Raw genomic sequence first — 21,617 nt, forward strand, 5'->3', positions numbered from 1 at the left:
GCATAGTGCCATTGTACAAAGGCAAAGGGGATAAGAGTGAGTGCTCAAATTACAGAGGTATAAGTTTGTTGAGTATTCCTGGTACATTATATGGGAGGGTATTGATTTAGAGGGTGAAGGCATGTACAGAGCATCAGATTGGGGAAGAACAGTGTGGTTTCAGAAGTGGTAGAGGATGTGTGGATCAGGTGTTTGCTTTGAAGAATGTATGTGAGAAATACTTATAAAAGCAAATGGATTTGTATGTAGCATTTATGGATCTGGAGATGGCATATGATAGAGTTGATAGAGATGCTCTGTGGAAGGTATTAAGAATATATGGTGTGGGAGGCAAGTTGTTAGAAGCAGTGAAAAGTTTTTATCGAGGATGTAAGGCATGTGTACATGTAGGAAGAGAGGAAAGTGATTGGTTCTCAGTGAATGTAGGTTTGCGTTTTGGAAAGAGTTTGAGTTTTGGAAAGAGGGGCAAGTATGAAGTCTGTTGGGGATAAGAGAGCTTGGGAAGTGAGTCAGTTGTTGTTCGCTGATGATACAGCGCTGGTGGCTGATTCATGTGAGAAACTGCAGAAGCTGGCGGCTGAGTTTGGTAAAGTGTGTGAAAGAAGAAAGTTAAGAGTAGATATGAATGAGAGCAAGGTAATTAGGTACAGTAGGGTTGAGGGTCAAGTCAATTGGGAGGTAAGTTTGAATGGAGAAAAACTGGAGGAAGTAAAGTGTTTTAGATATCTGGGAGTGGATCTGGCAGCGGATGGAACCATGGAAGCGGAAGTGGATCATAGGGTGGGGGAGGAGGCGAAAATCCTGGGAGCCTTGAAGAATGCGTGGAAGTCGAGAACATTATCTCGGAAAGCAAAAATGGGTATGTTTGAAGGAATAGTGGCTCCAACAATGTTGTATGGTTGCGAGGCGTGGGCTATGGATAGAGTTGTGCGGAGGAGGATGGATATGCTGGAAATGAGATGTTTGAGTTCAATGTGTGGTGTGAGGTGGTTTGATCGAGTAAGTAACGTAAGGGTAAGAGAGATGTGTGGAAATAAAAAGAGCGTGGTTGAGAGAGCAGAAGAGGGTGTTTTGAAATGGTTTGGACACATGGAGAGAATGAGTGAGGAAAGATTGACCAAGAGGATATATGTGTCGGAGGTTGAGGGAACGAGGAGAAGTGGGAGACCAAATTGGAGGTGGAAAGATGGAGTGAAAAAGATTTTGTGTGATCGGGGCCTGAACATACAGGAGGGTGAAAGGAGGGCAAGGAATAGAGTGAATTGGATCGATGTGTTATACCGGGGTTGACGTGCTGTCAGTGGATTGAATCAGGGCATGTGAAGCGTCTGGGGTAAACCATGGAAAGCTGTGTAGGTATGTATATTTGCGTGTGTGGACGTATGTATATACATGTGTATGGGGGTGGGTTGAGCCATTTCTTTCGGTTGTTTCCTTGCGCTACCTCCCAAACGCGGGAGACAGCGACAATATATATATATATATATATATATATATATATATATATATATATATATATATATATATATATATATATATATATATATATATATATATATATATATATATATATATATATATATATATATATATATATATATATATATATATACCCGAATATCAATTTCTGGAAGGGTTCTTTTGCAGGGGCCCTTGTAACTGGAAGGCTACGTTACACTCAATAGCAGGGACAAGCTGGTCTCTTATGGAGAGAGAAGTTTTTTATGAGACTTTGCTCTGTTTTTTCGACTAGTGATTATAAAGCCTCGGTATGGGAAACTTTGCACTATTAGTGTGAACTCAAGCAGGATGGATCCAGTAACACAGACAGATAGACACATACACCCATAGCTCAGGCTAAAGTATGTTTGATTGCGTATATACATACCAATCACAGAAAGTATTCATACTACAACAGCCTTCATAGCTCAGTGGCGAGAGCGCTGGTCTAGTAAACCAGAGGCCGGGAGTTCGATCCTCCCTGAAGGCAGCCGGACGAAATTACGTTTTCTAGAGAGAAAAAAGATATATATATATATATATATATATATATATATATATATATATATATATATATATATATATACATATATGAGTGTGTGTGTGTGTGTGTGTGTACCCTGAGAGTAATTGCTTTTATTACTGCCATTCCAGTGTAGCAACCCACAAAAATAATTCGTGGAAACATACATACAACACTAGGAAGATACAAACCTCCCTCTACCCACGTGTTTTGCCAGCTCATGAGTTCCTTGTGCCGTTGGTACGGTCTGCACGCGTCGATTATTCTCCTGTATTACGTTCACATTTGTATTCTTTCCTCTTCCTTCCTAAAGAACACTTATCTCATATTTTCCTGGATTCATCCAAGAATTTCGTTCGTCTTTCTGAGTACTTTCATGCACTACCTACTTGGCTTTATTTCACCAAAGATTACTATACCTTTATCTTTTCCCTCATTTACCTTTTGCATTTCAACAGCTCTCGCTTTAGATCCTTTTTCTCTTCGTAATCACCGCTTGGAAACTCTCTCCCTGTACTGTTGCTGTTGGGTCAGGATTGTCTGCCTTGGAACAGCTGTGTGATGCTATCACTTCCTCCTTTACAGAATCACTAGTTCACGCGCTCTCCTCTCATCTCACCTACAGCCTTTCGGGTTATCTGCCCACTACCAAAGCCACTTCCCCTCAGAATTGTTCAGGCACTAGGCTGGATCACTGCTCAAACTTCGTCAGTGGGCCTTCAGCACCTCTTCGACACAGACGGGGTTCGGACGAGCGACAACGTCGACCATTGAAAAAAAGGAGACGATGAGCAACAGCCATGACTGTTGACTGTCTGCCGAGTCCGGGACACAAGCGTTAGCCTCGAGAGAGTCAGAGCCCTCAAAACCAACCATCATAACACAGGGACTCACTCTGCTCTTCGTTTTTAACGATGGTGTCGACAGTTGTCTGTTGTATGAACCAAATATCTATGATATTCACGTTGTGCACAGTGTGGGAGCTTTAGTTCACTGCACAACACTAGATATAAGATGAGATTACATGTGATGGAAATGTGAAGCTTTATGTACATAATTCACTTCACACATATGGAAACAAATGTGAATATAGTGTGTGTGTGTGTGTGTGTGTGTGTGTGAATATATATATATATATATATATATATATATATATATATATATATATATATATATATATATATATATATATATATATATATATATATATATATATATTATTTCTTATTCATTTTACTTTGTCGCTGTCTCCCGCGTTAGCGAGGTGGCGAAGGAAACAGACGAAAGAATGGCCCAAACCATCAACATACACCTGTATATACATACACGTCCACACACACAAATATACATACCTATACATCTCAACGTATACATATATATATATACACACACAGACATATACATATATACACATGCACATATTTCGTACTGTCTGCCTTTATTCATTCCCATGCCACCACGCCACACGTGAAATAACAACCCCCTCCCCCTCATGTGCGCGAGGTATCGCTAGGAAAAGACAACAAAGGCCACATTCGTTCACACTCAGTTTCTAGCTGTCATGTATAATGCACCGAAACCTCAGCTCACTTTCCACATCAAGGCCCCACAAAACTTTCCATGGTTTACCCCAGACGCTTCACATGCCCTGGTTCAATCAATTGACAGCACGTCGACCCCGGTATACCACATAGTTCCAATTCACTCTATCCTTGCACGCCTTTCACCCTCCTGCATGTTCAGGCCCCGATCACTCAAAATCTTTTTCACTCCATCTTTCCACCTCCAATTTGCTCTCCCAATTCTCCTTGTTCCCTCCAACTCTGACACATATATCCTCTTGGTCAATATTTCTTCACTCATTCTCTTCATGTGACCAAACCATTTCAAGACTCCCTCCGCTGCTCTCTCAACCACGCTCCTTTCATTACCACACATCTCTCTTACCCTTTCATTACTTACTCGATCAAACCACCTCACACCACATATTGTCCTCAAACATCTCATTTCCCAGCACATCCACCCTACTCCGCACAGCTCTATCTATAGCCCACGCCTCGCAACCATATAACATTGTTGGAACCACTATTCCTTCAAACATACCCATTTTTGCTTTCCGATGATAACGTTCTCGACTTCCACACATTTTCCCCCTACCCTATGACTCACTTCCGCTTCCATGGTTCCGTCCGCTGCTAAATCACTCAGAGATATCTAAACACTTCACTTCCTCCAGTTTTTCTCCATTCAAACTTACCTCCCAATTGACTTGTCCCTCAACCCCACTGTACCTAATAACCTTGCTATCATTCACAGTTACACTCAGCTTTCTTCTTTCACACACTTTACCAAACTCAGTCACCAGCTTCTGCAGTTTCTCGACCGAATCAGCCACCAGCGTTGTATCATCAGCGAACAACAAGCTCTCTCATCCACAACAGACTGCATACTTGCCCCTCTTTCCATGTCTCTTGCATTCACCTCCCTAACAACCCCATCCATAGAAAAATTAAACAACCATGGAGACATCACGCACCCCTGCCGCAAACCAACATTCACTGAGAACCAATCAGTTTCCTCTCTTCCTACACGTACACATGCCTTACATCCTCGATAAAAACTTTTCACTGCTTCTAACAACTTGCCTCCCACACCATATATTCTTAATATCTTCCACAGAGCATCTCTATCAACTCTATCATATGCCTTCTCCAGATCCATAAATGCTACATACAAATCCATTTGCTTTTCTAAGTCTTTCTTACATACATTCTTCAAAGCAAACACCTGATCCACACATCCTCTACCACTTCTGAAACCACTCTGCTCTTCCCCAATCTGATGCTCTGTACATGCCTTCACCCTCTCAATCAATACCCTTCTATATGATTACCCAGGAATACTCAACAAACTTATATCTCTGTAATTTAAGCACTCATTCTTATTCCTCTTGCCTTTGTACAATGGCACTATGCACGCATTCCGCCAATCCTCAGGCACCTCACTATGAGTCATACATACATTAAATAACCTTACCAACCAGTCAACAATACAGTCACCCCCTTTTGTAATAAATCCCACTGAAATACCATCCAATCCCGCTGCCTTGCCGGCTTTCATCTTCGGCAAAGCTTTTACTACCTCTTCTCTGTTTACCAAATCATTTTCCCTAATTCTCTCACTTTGCACACCACCTCGACCAAAGCACCCTATATCTGCCACTCTATCATCAAACACATTAAACAAACCTTCAAAACACTCACTCCATCTCCTTCTCACATCACCACTACGTGTTATCACCTCCCCATTAGCCCCCTTCACTGATGTTCCCATTTGTTCCCTTGTCTTACGCACTTTATTTACCTCCTTCCAAAACATCTTTTTATTCTCCCTAAAATTTAATGATACCCTCTCACCCCAGCTCCCATTTGCCCTCTTTTTCACCTCTTGCACCTTTCTCTTGACCTTCTGCTTCTTTCTTTTATACATCTCCTAGTCAATTGCATTATTTCCCTGCAAAAATCGTCCAAATGCCTCTATCTTCTGTTTCACTAATAATCTTACTTCTTCATTCCACCACTCACTACCCTTTCTAATCTGCCCACCTCCCACGTTTTTCATACGAAAAAGATAAAATGTTTTCCTAGCTTTCCGGTAAGCCTTATTTAGACACCACTATAACGTAACTGCATAAAGATACGTCTTATATGACTACATTCGTGTACCAGACTTATAAGATCACACATCCGTACTGCTCTTAAAGATATCTACATGACTAGTACATTTTTCCAGAAGCATCATATACTGAAAAATGATGAATATAACTCTCAGGATTGATAGGCTTCCTGTAGATTGTGTAGGACAAATGATCAGATTCCCTAGTTATCAACACATCAAGAAACGGCAATTTGCCTTCTCTTTCTCATTCAGTATTGAATCTGATGTTGAGGTGGATGGTATTTGATCCATTAAAAACATCATAATCTTGAGAAGATGGCCATAAGGAACATACTTCATCAACATATCTTAACCAGGTTTTTGGATGATTACTGATTAAAGTTAGGATTTCAGTCTCAAATATTCCATGAATAAGGTACTGAGGATAGGACTAAGAGGGTTTCCCATTGCAAGACCAATTTCTGTCTATAATAATTATCTTCATCATCTTGGATAACATTATTAGAAACACAAAGTTTAACTAAGTCAATGAAAGTTTTCTATGGATAGTGGGTAATTTCCTCCTCAGGTATGTGATGGTTTCATTAATGGAGACTTTAGTGAAAAGGGAATTCACATCAAACTAATGAGTTAACGTTAAGGTAAATTGATGTTCTTAGCCTTGTTTACAAAAATTAGGTTACCTATAACATGCGATGGAGATATTTTTCCTTGAACACTGCTAAGCTGTTTAGCTTACCTTTTGGTTGATTTATAATCAGAAGAATTAACAGAATTGATAAGTATTCTGAGGGGATATCCATCATTGTGAGTTTTAGGGAGACCATAAATATAAGGAAAAGAGGGATACACCATCCTCACTGACTTCATAATGTCCTGGTCCTTATCTAACAATTGTTGAGTCTAGAGTTGAAGGTCTTTATTACTAAGGGGATTGGATGTTAATCTTTCATATGTTTCTTTACCGTTTAAAAGATCCTGAAGTTTATATCTATAATCAACTGTGTTCAAAATCACAAACCGATTAGTCTTATCTGAATTTGTGATAGGAACATCTTTATTTTTCATGAGATTTTCAATGGCTCTTTGGAATCTATGCGACATCTGGAAATGCTATCACTGGCCAAGGCACTTAAGATTGAACCTGATATATACTCAAATTCCTGGTTGGTGTTACAAGTGGAGTTCACGATGGACACTATAGGTTTCACCTTAAAAGTATCAGTGGATTTGAAAGATAAAGAGAGATCAAATCCCAGAGCAAGTTTTTAGTCCTTGGTTAAGGAGTAGGAGGAAAGATTGATGATGTTCTTATCTGGGTATGAGGCTTTCGCCAATAAACTGTTGTCAAAGATCTTGTCAATTTTCCATTCCAGATGGTTCTTCTTTCTGATGATTTTTCTTTTGTTCATCTTCATGCTTTACTCATACGGTTAGCAGCAGCGACTGGGTCAACACAAGCGGAGGAGAGTTCTTTACTCGCATTTCTGAGGTAGCAGAAACCCTGGTCATAGTCAGTTTTTGTGTTGTCTATGTGCTCTAGAAGAATTTCATCCTCTGTTCTCCCAAATGGAGTTCGTTTCTTCTCATGATAACCACTTGGGTTTAGGGTGCGTAGTGTTATCTTGTTCCTAAGGCATTCTTGTAGGAATTTATGTTGTATTTTTGGTGTTAGCACAGAGGTTGGCACGGCAGTACTTATCATTAAGTCTAGCAGGTATTAGGAAGTCCTGAGTGTTGTCAGGTGGGAACTCTATTGCGATCCTTAACTGTTGATATGTTGATCATATTCAGTCCGTGATGATGATCATAATTATGAAGGTGAAATTGCATTTCATCAGGAGTTCATGTGATTATATCTAACTTGTAATTTTCTATACGAGCATCACTACATGTCTCACGGAGACAATCCACCTCATCAGATGCAAACAATTCATAAAGGTTTTAAGTCCTAACTCCAACACAACAATGCCGTCTCTCCTTCGGCAGCCTCGACTACACACTGGTCTGACCGTTAAAGGGAAAGTGCCTGGTGGTTAAGGGGGCCTGTGTTAGGGGTAGGTTGGCCTGGTTAATAAGACGTGTGTTCCTGTTATCAACCAAAATCAAGATGAAAGAATTATCAAGAAACAGTGAGCCAGCTCTTAGTATTTTTACTTGTAACTAACGAGACAAGATTGTTTTCTCGAGTATGAAGGAGAGAACAGAGCAGAACCAGCCAAAGCCAGTGATCAAGAAGAGGCCCTGCATGTTGTCCAGGCTGAGGGGAACGACGCCGTCTGCACGAAGGTCCTCCTGGCCGCTCACACTGTCGTCGACACCACCGTCATCCTCCTGAAGAAGAGAGACGCAGGGATGGTACACATCCTACTACATTATCGAGGCGACAGCGTAACCTTCTCTGAGACATATTCAGTTTTCTACACGACATAGCTAGACTTTTACACTAGCATTTACCAGCTGATTTAGATGAGATGAAAATGCAGTCATCTGATGGATGTTTGCAGAAATGTCGAGGCAGATGTTCTAAGGTAGAAAACGCAGGGAAATGAAGAACGAAAATGAAGCTTTCATATTAGATGCCTCTTAAGCTCATCGAACATTATTGACATAATCTGAGAACTTCTGTTTGTGTCACTACTATTACAGACTCCTTTTTTTTTCCAGCCTTTTTTGTCACTTTTTACTCGACTTTCCATTATCCCCGCAGATCACAGAGTGATGTTCTCGTATTCACATCATCTTATTATCATCATCTTACCACCCTAACCTACCCGGGAAGCAACAAGCGTGCAGCGCTTCATCACGCTGTCGGGAGACTGGCTTACCCGAAACAGAAAATCTATTTCAGCACAGATGTCTGCTCTCACCCTTCTAACCCGTCCCACCTCACGATACTCCAGTCACACTGGCATCACTTGAGACTCACACATGACATTTAGTCCCATCACCACAAGTACTACAAAGTCAAAGAATAGAAACTAAATTCCCATGGGACAATTATTGGTACCAAGTTTGGACACGAAAAGAGTCGGTTATCATCCGCTTAAACAGATGTATATCTTCATCCTAAACTATGCTTGATCTGCCAACTCATATATCGTCATAAGAACTAACATAACAGAGCTGCAAACCACACAAAACAGAGCACACAGAACAATCACCGGCTGACTGGTATCGACAAATATTTATCAACTGTGCAACGAAACAAAATACATCTCCAGTTCAAACACACTTCAGTATGCTCAGCACTCAGTTCTTAGTAATAGCGATACACCTTCCTCAGGCAAAGCATTCCATATAACCAAGCACCAACTCACCAGTAGAAATAAAAGGCTTACCCCCGTCTAACGCTAAAATCTTGTTCACTGATGTGAAAATATGGATAAGCTTTGCTATACACTTTGACTTACATTGACAAAGTTACAACAGTGCAAATATTTCTTTACTCCTCCTGTATGAAGTAAAGCGACTTACTTTCAGTGAAGCGTGCAGCTGAAGTGTTTCAGAGGTGAATTTGGAGTAGATACCACTTTGCTGTATCCAGCCAACAACGATGTCGAACTTCCTTTTGAGTGGAGAGTGACGTTGCAAACCCAAGCCCACACTGTACGAGCGATAGGATTCCTGCAAGACATGTATCACGCTTGACTTTATAGACCCAACAGACGAATTAGATACACGAAAGCCCAAAGTAGGTAAGTTAGAACGACTATGCATTGCGCTACCAGGTGTGAGAAACGTGAATGGAACAACGAGAGGAACTTCGAAAAGAACACTTGACATATGGTCGAAATAAATCCCAGATGAGTCCAGAACTGATGATCATGTAACATATATGGTGGGTGAGTAGAACAGTCTTATTCCTCAAACAAGACGTGTAGTGACAGCTTAGCCCTAACCTTCTGCCTTCGCAACAAAAATCTCGTCGTAAATACTCGTTGGTAAATAGGTACATTATCTCTCTCTCTCTCTCTCTCTCTCTCTCTCTCTCTCTCTCTCTCTCTTCCAAGCGAAAACATATATACATATATATATATATATATATATATATATATATATATATATATATATATATATATATATATATATATATATATATATATATATATATATATATATATATATATAAAACATATATATATATATATATATATATATATATATATATATATATATATATATATATATATATATATATATATATATATATATATATATATATATATATATATATATATCTTTCTTTCTTTCAAACTATTTGCCATTTCCCGCATTAGCGAGGTAGCGTTAAGAACAGAGGACTGGGCCTTTGAGGGAATACCCTCACCTGGCCCAGTTCTCTGTTCCTTCTTTTGGAAAAAAAAAAAAAAAAAATAAAACATATATATATATATATATATATATATATATATATATATATATATATATATATATATATATATATATATATATATATATATATATATATATATATAAGTATACGTATGTAAGTAGGAGAGATGGCCAGAGAGCGTTATTGGATTACGTGTTAATTGACAGGCGCGCGAAAGAGAGACTTTTGGATGTTAATGTGCTGAGAGGTGCAACTGGAGGGATGTCTGATCATTATCTTGTGGAGGCTAAGGTGAAGATTTGTATGGGTTTTCAGAAAAGAAGAGTGAATGTTGGGGTGAAGAGGGTGGTGAGAGTAAGTGAGCCTGGGAAGGAGACTTGTGTGAGGAAGTACCAGGAGAGACTGAGTACAGAATGGAAAAAGGTGAGAACAATGGAAGTAAGGGGAGTGGGGGAGGAATGGGATGTATTTAGGGAATCAGTGATGGATTGCGCAAAAGATGCTTGTGGCATGAGAAGCGTGGGAGGTGGGTTGATTAGAAAGGGTAGTGAGTGGTGGGATGAAAAAGTAAGATTATTAGTGAAAGAGGAGAGAGAGGCATTTGGACGATTTTTGCGGGGAAAAAAATGCAGTTGAGTGGGAGATGTATAAAAGAGACAGGGGGTCAAGAGAAAGGTGCAAGAGGTGAAAAAGAGGGCAAATGAGAGTTGGGGTGAGAGAGTATCATTAAATTTTAGGGAGAATGAAAAGATGTTTTGGAAGGAGGAAAATAAAGTGCGTAAGACAAGGGAGCAAATGGGAACTTCAGTGAAGGGCGATAATGTGGAGGTGATAACAAGTAGTGGTGATGTGAGAAGGAGATGGAGTGAGTATTTTGAAGGTTTGTTGAATGTGTTTGATGATAGAGTGGCAGATATAGGGTGTTTTGGTCGAGGTGGTGTGCAAAGTGAGAGGGTTAGGGAAAATGATTTGGTAAACAGAGAATAGGTAGTAAAAGCTTTGCGGAAGATGAAAGCCGGCAAGGCAGCAGGTTTGGATGGTATTGCAGTGGAATTTATTAAAAAAGGGGGTGACTGTATTGTTGACTGGTTGGTAAGGTTATTTAATGTATGTATGACTCATGGTGAGGTGCCTGAGGATTGGCTGAATGCGTGCATAGTGCCATTGTACAAAGGCAAAGGGGATAAGAGTGCTCAAATTACAGAGGTATAAGTTTGTTGAATATTCCTGGTAAATTATATGGGAGGGTATTGATTGAGAGGGTGAAGGCATGTACAGAGCATCAGATTGGGGAAGAGCATTGTGGTTACAGAAGTGGTAGAGGATGTGTGGATCAGGTGTTTGCTTTGAAGAATGTATGTGAGAAATACTTAGAAAAGCAAATGGATTTGTATGTAGCATTTATGGATGTGGAGAAGGCATATGATAGAGTTGATAGAGATGCTCTGTGGAAGGTATTAAGAATATATGGTGTGGGAGGCAAGTTGTTAGAAGCAGTGAAAAGTTTTTATCGAGGATGTAAGGCATGTGTACGTGTAGGAAGAGAGGAAAGTGATTGGTTCTCAGTGAATGCAGGTTTGCGGCAGGGGCGTGTGATGTCTCCATGGTTGTTTAATTTGTTTATGGATGGGGTTGTTAGGGAGGTGAATGCAAGAGTTTTGGAAAGAGGCGCAAGTATGAAGTCTGTTGTGGATGAGAGAGCTTGGGAAGTGAGTCAGTTGTTGTTCGCTGATGATACAGCGCTGGTGGCTGATTCATGTGAGAAACTGCAGAAGCTGGTGACTGAGTTTGGTAAAGTGTGTGAAAGAAGAAAGTTAAGAGTAAATGTGAATAAGAGCAAGGTTATCAGGTGCAGTAGGGTTGAGGGTCAAGTCAATTGGGAGGTAAGTTTGAATGGGGAAAAACTGGAGGAGGTAAAGTGTTTTAGATACCTGTGAGTGGATCTGGCAGCGGATGGAACCATGGAAGCGGAAGTGAATCATAGGGTGGGGGAGGGGGCGAAAATCCTGGGAGCCTTGAAGAATGTGTGGAAGTCGAGAACATTATCTCGGAAAGCAAAAATGGGTATGTTTGAAGGAATAGTGGTTCCAACAATGTTGTATGGTTGCGAGGCGTGGGCTATGGATAGAGTTGTGCGGAGGAGGATGGATGTGCTGGAAATGAGATGTTTGAGGACAATGTGTGGTGGGAGGTGGTTTGATCGAGTAAGTAATGTAAGGGTAAGAGAGATGTGTGGAAATAAAAAGATCGTGGTTGAGAGAGCAGAAGAGGATGTTTTGAAATGGTTTGGGTGCATGGAGAGAATGAGTGAGGAAAGATTGACCAAGAGGATATATGTGTCGGAGGTGGAGGGAACGAGGAGAAGAGGGAGACCAAATTGGAGGTGGAAAGATGGAGTGAAAAAGATTTTGTGTGATCGGGGCCTGAACATGCAGGAGGGTGAAAGGAGGGCAAGGAATAGAGTGAATTGGAGCGATGTGGTATACCGGGGTTGACGTGATGTCAGTGGATTGAATCAAGGCATGTGAAGCGTCTGGGGTAAACCATGGAAAGCTGTGTAGGTATGTATATTTGCGTGTGTGGACGTATGTATATACATGTGTATGGGGGGGTTGGGCCATTTCTTTCGTCTGTTTCCTTGCGCTACCTCGCAAACGCGGGAGACAGCGACAAAGTATAAAAAAAAAAAAGAAAAAAAAGAAATATATATATATATATATATATATATATATATATATATATATATATATATATATATATATATATATATATATATATATATATATATATATATATATATATATATATATATATATATATATATATATATATATATATATATATGTATATGTGTGTGTGTGTGTGTGTGTGTGTGTGGGTATACTGTAACCTAAGCCAGGCACCCATCTTATCCACCAGCCCCTAGTGGAGGATGAACATTTGGGTGAACTGTGGATCGAATGCCGTGACCAGGATTCACACTCATGCGGACCCGACCCTAGGCGGCCCCTGAATGCGTCACGGTCGGCAATGCTGCCCTTGTACCCCAGAGTTCTTGAATGAAGCTGCATAACTGACCTTCATGACCCTAAGGAGAGAGACGCCTCGCCTGCTGAATCTGTTCATAAGATATTCCATAGAGATTCTGTTCTCCAGGTACACCCCTGTACCTTGGAGCACCGGGATGTATATGTCCTCCAACACTTCGTGATATTTGTAGACTTTTGCCAGGCCCTGTGAAGGTTGGCGAATTATACAACTCCTGCACCCAAATGTGATCATTTTGAAGCCTTGATCTCTTTGCTTTATTTTCATGATACAGAAATGTAAGCAAAGAAAAAATACATATGCAAAAAAGATATATACTTAAAGTATTCACACATATAAACACACACAATAACAAGTATATAAAAACCTCATCCACAAAATCAATTTATTTTCAATTTCAATAGTTTATTCCTTGATATAGGAACCGGAGTCAAAGTGCTGTCACTAAGTACTCGTGTACAATACTACCGGAAGCATCTGGCACGTGTTTCGAGTCAACAAAAGGACCCTCAAATACACACACACACACACACAAATTGACATAAAGATTGAACAAAGAAAACGTGAAAATATATGTATCCAAAGAAATGTATGTAAGATATATGTAAATATATGAAAATATATGAAATATATGAAAATATATGTATCCAAAGAATACTGAAGCAGTAACATCCTAGAAGAGACTTACAAACTCAAATATGTCATTCAGTAAAGAATTTCAGAATATTTTAGTATTTTTCTTCTCGTCTTCAAATTTTGCTCTGAGAGGATGGAAGACCAGGGTGTTGAGGCGCAGTCTGGGTTGGAACGGATGAATCGTTCGTAGGGGAAGGTAAAGGAATCTTTTTCTCGTCTAAACCTGATGCCAGTTAGTGTTTTGAGAGCAGTTAGTTTGTGTTGCTTCTGTGTTGATGTTATCGGTGTAGGAGTGAACGTCAGGCGTATGTCGTACGTGATGCCTGGATGATTTCAGTTAAACAACATAAAAAAGAAAAAATTTTAGGTATGCGTAGGTGTGAAATATACTAAGTATTGGTTATCCTGACTGTGGACGTCATTCGAGATAATGTTGCACACTAACCTGTAGGTAAGGGTTACTAGACACGGATAATTCATTCTTGAAGAGGTCTGTTACTCCCCCGACTTCGAGGCCTGACTCATATAGCTCCTTAATGGTCTGAATCATGTGCGGTTTTTTCTTGACCAGCAGGAAAGACTTGAGGCTGGCGGAGTAGCTAGTGGTCAGAACCAGGGTGTACAGCCACAGGAACTGGACGAAGATCTGAGTGCTGCTACTACGGGGCAGAGACTTATGGGTCTCACAGAAGTGGAGGCCGAAGGCGTAGTACCAGGCGAAGCTCAGGTCCTGCAGGTTCCTGATCTCACCACCACTGTTGGAGAAGGACGTGCTGTTATAAGCTGATGATTCTTTCTGTTGGTATATCCAAAACTCTCTCAGTTTAGATTATAAGAATTCAGGTAAGTTTTCCTAAATATGCATCCATTTTCAACAGAAAATTTGTTAGAAAATATATTACATAATTCCACTGGTAAATGTAACAGGGCAATATAGATTTTTTTGCTGGAATGATGTCAGTCTGTATATCTATGAGAGCACTTTGAGCGTGACAGCACACGCTTATTGATCCAGTGATATATCTTAGTGAGACAGTACACATTGACTGCAATACTTAGCAACGAGGAGAATGATAGAAAATAAAACCATCAAAGTTGTACTGTATCATGAATATACATAAGAAGTATATACCCAAATGCGCTTTGAATCTTCTTTGTTTCAAAAATATTTCGAAGGGTCTCAAAGAGCGAAGTTGAAGACCTGTCATAAATTAGCAGCTTTACTACTTTGTTAATAAGCATAAGAATCTATGCACCAGGTCACTGTTGCAGTCTGCACTGATGATTCCCAGAGTAAACAGTGTTACGGCTACCCCTGGTATATGATGATCATTCCACAATCTAAACATTACAAATGGCTGCGATGATAAACAGAAGAGAGGGATATGAAAACCAGTTACAAACTTAGTAGCAAATGTGATGCCTCAATAATAACATTGTAGAACCTTAGCGAGAGACCTGCCATAGAGGAAAGGTAGCAAACAATGGCCAGCAGTCCATGGTAACTTTGGTCATTGCGCAGAAGTTGAGGGGCTGGGATGACATGTCAAATTTCTATATATCACTACTTTCAGGAGACTGCTTCTCTTTCAGTAATGTTAAGGCCAGACCACCTCGCTTGGACCTTGGGGTCCGTATGGCCTGTGTATCCATTGAGCTAACTTTCATCATCCTGACAAAACCGCATCTATCTCTTGTTTCTTCGTGCCTCCTTATTTCATTTCTGACATCACACGCATAGAGGACCTTCTTAAAGAGAAAGCTCCAGGTGATCATAGCCTAGCCGTAGCGCTCCCGCCTACCACACATAAGGTCCTGGGTTCGATCCCTGGCCGTTGAAGGAAATTATGTTCTATGAAAGTGCACGTTCATATGCACTATGTTCGTATTCATATGCCTCCGCGTTTGTACAGAAAGGTTCTCTAAAATGCTAGCTGCTGGTAATGTGAGCCTAATGGGATTTGATCGATTTAGACCCAGTTGCTCATGGACGTGAGACGAAAAGTATTCGATTGCTTAGTGATCGAAAACTTATTTCCCTATTAGGGGATAACACAATGAGAATGTCAACACAACAAATGGGACAAACATGCTACTACATACGGTATAACTTGACTGTGCTTATTGCCTTACCATTGGCCGCTGCCCCGGGCCAGGAGGTAGAGAACTGGTCCAGAAGCAATAAGGCCAACGAGGACAGCCAGCCAGGTCCACTGGTGGAAGGGGAAGGCCAGGGCTTGCCAGTGGGGTAACGGAGGCTCCACGCGGATCAGGAAACCTGTTCTCTGTGTTTAGTGAAGAGTTTTAGCCACGCGTGCTACAGATAGTGGGTACCAGAATCATTTTTAAGAATAGGGAGATTTATATATTACTATGTAGGACGTGAATTTTAGCAAATAGATTCATTTCAAGTCATTCTTATACACACACATATTCAAACTCACCTCCCAATTGACTTGACCCTCAACCCTACTGTACCTAATAACCTTGCTCTTATTCACATTTACTCTTAACTTTCTTCTTTCACACACTTTACCAAACTCAGTCACCAGTTTCTGCAGTTTCTCATCCGAATCAGCCACCAGCGCTATATCATCAGCGAGCAACAACTAACTCACTTCCCAAGCTCTCTCATCCACAACAGACTGCATACTTGCCCCTCTATCCTTGCATTCACCTCCCTAACAACCCCATCCATAAACAAATTTAACAACCATAGAGACATCACGCACCCCTGTTGAAAACCATCATTCACTGAGAACCAATCACTTTCCTCGCTTCCTACACGTACACATGCCTTACATCCTCGATAAAAACTTTTTACTGCTTCTAACAACTTACCTCCCACACCATATATTCTTAATACCTTCCACAGAGCATCTCTATCAACTCTATCATATGCCTTCTCCAGATCCATAAATGCTACATACAAATCCCTTTGCATTTCTAAGTATTTCTCACATACATTTTTGAAAGCAAACACCTGATCCACGAATCCTCTCCCACTTCTGAAACCACACTGCTCCTCCCCAATCTGATGCTCTGTACATGCCTTCACCCTCTCAATCAATATCCTCCCATATGATTTCCCAGGAATACTCAATTAACTTATACCTCTGTAATTTGAGCACTCACTCTTATCCCCTTTGCCTTTGTACAATGGCACCATGCAAGCATTACAAGAGTCCTCAGGCACCTCACCATGAATCATACATAAATTAGATAACCTTACCAACCAGTCAACAATAGAGTCGCCCCCTTTCTTAATAGGTTCCACTGCAGTACCATCCAAACCCGCTGCCTTGCCGGCTTTCATCTTCCGCAAAGCTTTTACTACCTCTTCTCTGTTTATCGAATAATTCTCCCTAACCCTCTCACTTTGCACACCATCTCGACAAAAACACCCTATATCTGCCACTTTATCATCAAACACATTTAACAAATCTTCAAAATACTAACTCCATCTCCTTCTCATATCACCACTACCTATTTTCACCTCCCCATTTGCCCCCTTCACTGATGTTCCCATTTGTTCCCTTGTCTTACGCACCTTATTTACCTCTCCCCAAAACTTCTTTATATTCTCCCTAATATTTGATGATACTCTCTCACCCCAACTCTCATTTGCCCTCTTTTTTTGCCTCTTGCACCTTTCTCTTGATCTCCTGCCCCTTTCTTTGAATCATATCCCAGTCATTTGCATTATTTCCCTGCAAAAATCGTCCAAATGCCTCACTTCTCTTTCACTAATGATCTTACTTTTTCATCCTACCACTCACTAACCTTTCTAATCTGCCCACTTCCCACGCTTCTCATGCTACAAGCATCTTTTGCACAAGCCATCACTGCTTCCCTAAATACATCCCATTCCTCCCTCACTCCCCTTACGTCCTTTGTTCTCACTTTTTTCATTCTGCACTCAGTTTCTCCTGGCACTTCCTTACACATGTCTTTTTCCCCAGTTCACTTACTCTCACCACTCTCTTCTCCCCAACATTCTCTCTTGTTTTCTGAAAACCTCTACAAATCTTCACCTTCGCCTCCACAAGATAATGATCAGACATCTCTCCAGTTGCACCTCTCAGCACAGTAATACGCAAAAGTCTCTCTTTAGCGCGCCTATCAATTAACATGTAATCCAGTAACGCTCTATGTCCATCTCTCCTACTTATATATGTATACTTATGTATATCTCTCTTTTTAAACCAGGTATTCCCAATCACCAGTCCTTTTTCAGCACATAAATCTACAAGCTCTTCACCATTTCTATTTGCATCACTGAACGCCCCATGTATACCAATTGTTCCCTCAACTGCCACATTACTCACCTTTGCATTCAAATCACCCATCACTATAACCCGGTCTCGTGCATCAAAATCACTAACACACTGACTCGGCTGCTTGCAAAACACTTGCCTTTCATGATCTTTCCTCTCATGTCCAGGTGCATATGCACCAATAATCACCCATCTCTCTCCATCCACTTTCAGTGTTACTCATATCAATCTAGAGTTTACTTTCTTACACTCTATCACATACTCCTGCCACTCCTGTTTCAGGAGTAGTGCTACTTCTTCCTTTGCTCTTGTGCTCTCACTAACCCCTGACTTTACTCCCAAGACATTACCAAACCACTCTTCCTCTTTACCCTTGAGCTTCGTTTCACTCAGAGCCAAAACATGCAGGGTCCTTTCCTCAAACATACTCCCTATCTCTCCTTTTTTCTCATTTTGGTCACATCCACACATATTTAGACACCCCAATCTGAGCCTGCGAGGAGGATGCGCACCCCCCGCGTGACTCCTTCTTCCGTTTCCCCGTTTAGAAAGATAAAATATATGGAGGGGAGGGTTTCTAGCCCCCCCACTCCCGTCCCCTTTAGTCGCCTTCTACGACACGTGAGGAATGCGTGGGAAGTATTTTCTCTCCCTTATCCCCAGGGTTAAACAAAAATATGAACACAAATATGAACAGAAATGTGAACACAAATATGAACAAAAATAGGAACACAAAATTCATATGGTCTTTGAAGGAATTTCATCATGGTCACATATGACTGAAAATACTTAAAAAGATTTGACTTTCTATACTTAAACCATAATGATAATGGAAGTACAGCACTTAGTACACAGGTGATAAAGATTTGTTCTTATTACTGCCCACAATTAACACTAGACACAACTTATTTCCCAGACTGCAATCAAGACTGTGGCTTAAGCAGTAGCTTTTTGGAATGGAAATCATCTCAGTTTGTTGACATTTGAAATAACCTTTCATCATTTCTAGAACTTAAATTTGAAAGGGAATAATAATCATCCAATGCTATTGTAATATAGATCACTGTAAATATAGAAATATTGATGTTGATAGAGATATCTAGGCATATGAATCTAAGAAGGGTTTTCGTCCAACTTAATACCTATTTACCTATAATTATTCCTTTTCATTTTATCGGTGATTCAGTAAGACAGAAGTTCGTTTCCAAGACTGAACTTACCTCTACTCTGTACGGGGCGGTCAAGTCTATAACCTGCAACCAGTGTTTGCTGATGAACAAGTTGGAAAGTCCTATGTCCACTTCTTGCCTCTGCAGTTGTCCCATCAACCCATACCAAGATCCGTTGTCATACATTTCGCCAAAAGTCTCTCCTGAAATATTAAGATATTCATAGATCCTCTGTTCATTGAACATCACATAACAGAAGACAATATTTCATGATTAGGTTCTGTAAGACATTGTGTATATGTCTAATGTTATAATGCAAAATGAGTCCAGGAATTGTCTTCTGAAGTCTCTTGTTAACTTCCAGCTCCAGGGTGAACAGTGACCACAGGTAGTTTATCATAGGCAAGACATTACATAGTGCAATTTAGATATCAGGCCTGGTTTTAAGCTCTCATCAAAACAGATACACAGTAAAATATAGCATGTGACATAGACATCAAGCCTTATCAGACGTATTTTGCTTTATCTTAACCAACTGAGATTCATGGAAACGAAATAGTAGATGGTTGCTACCAACAGTTTTATCGGAATGTGACTTAATTTTTCTTTATTTTAACACTTGTTGGCTGTTTCCTACGTTACCGCCAGGAACAGACGAAGAAAAGGCCACATTCGTTCACACTCAGTCTCTCACTGTCATGTGCAATGCACCGAGACCACAGCTCCCTATCGACAACCAGGCCACACAGATCTTTGCATGGTTTATTCCAGACGCTTCATAAACCCTGATTCAATCCACTGACAGAACATCACGCTGACATTCTGTACAGTGAAATAAAACGGATTGTAATCAGCAGGTTATAATTTCAAGCATCTTTATCAGGCCTACTGTAGACTGGAGTAACTAAAGAGGTGATGAAGGGAGAAAACAGTAACTTCAGACTTACTGAAGACTATTTTAAATCAGGAAATTATTGCACATCCTTGAGACAGCAACATCCTTCACCTAGTTACGACCACTTGGAACTACTTCATCAACTGCGAAATTGTTGAAGTCCTTGCTGACTGTGACCATGATTGAGTGGTCAAGTGCTGAATGATAGTCGATCGTAATGTTCGATCATTTGTATGGCTTGGCTTCAGTCAGAGGAAGCTCAGCTTTGATGATTAGTCTTTTATCTCTGTGAACAGTTCGGAAGTGATCTGCAGCAACGTTATCGTTTCATGAAATACTTGTGTACTATTTGACAAAGTAAAACTTACCCTCTCTGCTTATTGTGTATGTATGACTGAGAGGTATTGATAGTTGAAATAATCAGAAATTCAAAAATGGCTTAGTAACTTTACGTTACCATTTGGTGTTTCTCTAAACTCGAGAGTGATGTTGAGAGCACGAGCGACGGCCTTGACTGTCTCCACATCCGTGCCATAAAAGAGAACCACCGTGCCATTCTCTGCCGGTGGAGGAAGTTGCACGGCTCAAAATGGAACGTTGACACCTGGAGATAAGAGAAAACATTCTCAGGAATTGGTAATTACTAACCTTACCACCGCATTCATACCTTCCATACCTCATGCTCGAGCGTTAAATCAATAAATGTACTCTGGAGACCATGTATAATGGAGAATTTAATGATGAATGTTGTTGCTTCATTATGACGGTTATTGATACATAATTGTCTGTATTCCTTGAAAAAAAAGAAAGGGAAATGTTGGTATCGGATATTCCATGACTGTTTTTCCTTTATGCTTAACTACTTTTCCCGTCTTAGCAAGGTAAGACTAGGACAAATGAACATCGCATTCGCAAACATCCACTCCCCAGCTGTCATGTATAATATATCTAACCTAGAGTCTACTCCCCGCAGCCAAGCTCTACAGACTACTCTCTAGTTCTCTTGGTTTCTTCACTTGCCCTGGTTCATCTAACTAATATCATGTCGCCTTCCCCTTACCCCCATTCATATGTCGATCTAATTGATCGTACCTCATGTATGCCTCACACCCTCATAGGTGTTCTGGCCCCGATACTCCAAAGCTTCCTTCACTCTGTCCATCCATCTCCTTCTTCGTCTTGCTATCTAAGATCAGATTGAATGGCCATGATGACGTCAGACGTACATAAAACAGAACCATCTTCTCCAGGAACAACTTACCCTTCTCCCTCCCTACTGGCACATACGCTTTACTTTCACCATTAAAACTTCTCATTGCATAAATAAGTTGTCTCCCACTTCATATATTCGTATCACCTTCCTCGAGGCATATCTGTCTACCTCATCACGTTTTTCTCCGGATCCGTTAAAGCCACTAGCAGATCCTTCTCTTTCTCTTCAGTGTTTCTCACACAAATTCTTTCAAGCAAATATGTGGTCCACAGATCGTCTCATGTAGCATCTCTGATAAAGAAGGATCTGGTAGTTTGTTTTAAGGAATATAAGGTAGTGAGT

General features: G+C 40.4%; 1 protein-coding gene, 1 long non-coding RNA gene and 1 other non-coding gene across 3 annotated transcripts; 1 reads left to right on the forward strand and 2 right to left on the reverse strand.

The window, feature by feature from the left end:
* Window positions 1-1,917: 1,917 nt before the first annotated feature.
* TRNAT-AGU (transfer RNA threonine (anticodon AGU)) lies at window positions 1,918-1,990 on the forward strand. The gene has a single exon. It is a non-coding gene; the product is annotated as a tRNA-Thr (tRNA).
* Window positions 1,991-7,854: 5,864 nt separating this feature from the next.
* On the reverse strand, window positions 7,855-13,250 carry LOC139746743 (uncharacterized). The gene is made up of 3 exons (XR_011712218.1): window positions 13,116-13,250; window positions 9,179-9,328; window positions 7,855-8,035 (listed from the first exon to the last, which is right to left on the reverse strand). It is a non-coding gene; the product is annotated as an uncharacterized lncRNA (long non-coding RNA).
* Window positions 13,251-14,139: 889 nt separating this feature from the next.
* Window positions 14,140-20,743, reverse strand: LOC139748780 (probable glutamate receptor). Its single transcript, XM_071662215.1, has 5 exons — window positions 20,716-20,743; window positions 20,520-20,621; window positions 19,219-19,370; window positions 15,855-16,006; window positions 14,140-14,476 (listed from the first exon to the last, which is right to left on the reverse strand). The coding sequence occupies exons 1-5, from the start codon at window positions 20,741-20,743 to the stop codon at window positions 14,140-14,142; spliced, it is 771 nt and encodes a 256-aa protein (XP_071518316.1).
* Window positions 20,744-21,617: the final 874 nt, after the last annotated feature.

The sequence above is a fragment of the Panulirus ornatus genome, chromosome 5 (genome assembly GCF_036320965.1).
Source record: "Panulirus ornatus isolate Po-2019 chromosome 5, ASM3632096v1, whole genome shotgun sequence".
NCBI classification, from domain to species: Eukaryota; Metazoa; Arthropoda; class Malacostraca; order Decapoda; family Palinuridae; genus Panulirus; species Panulirus ornatus.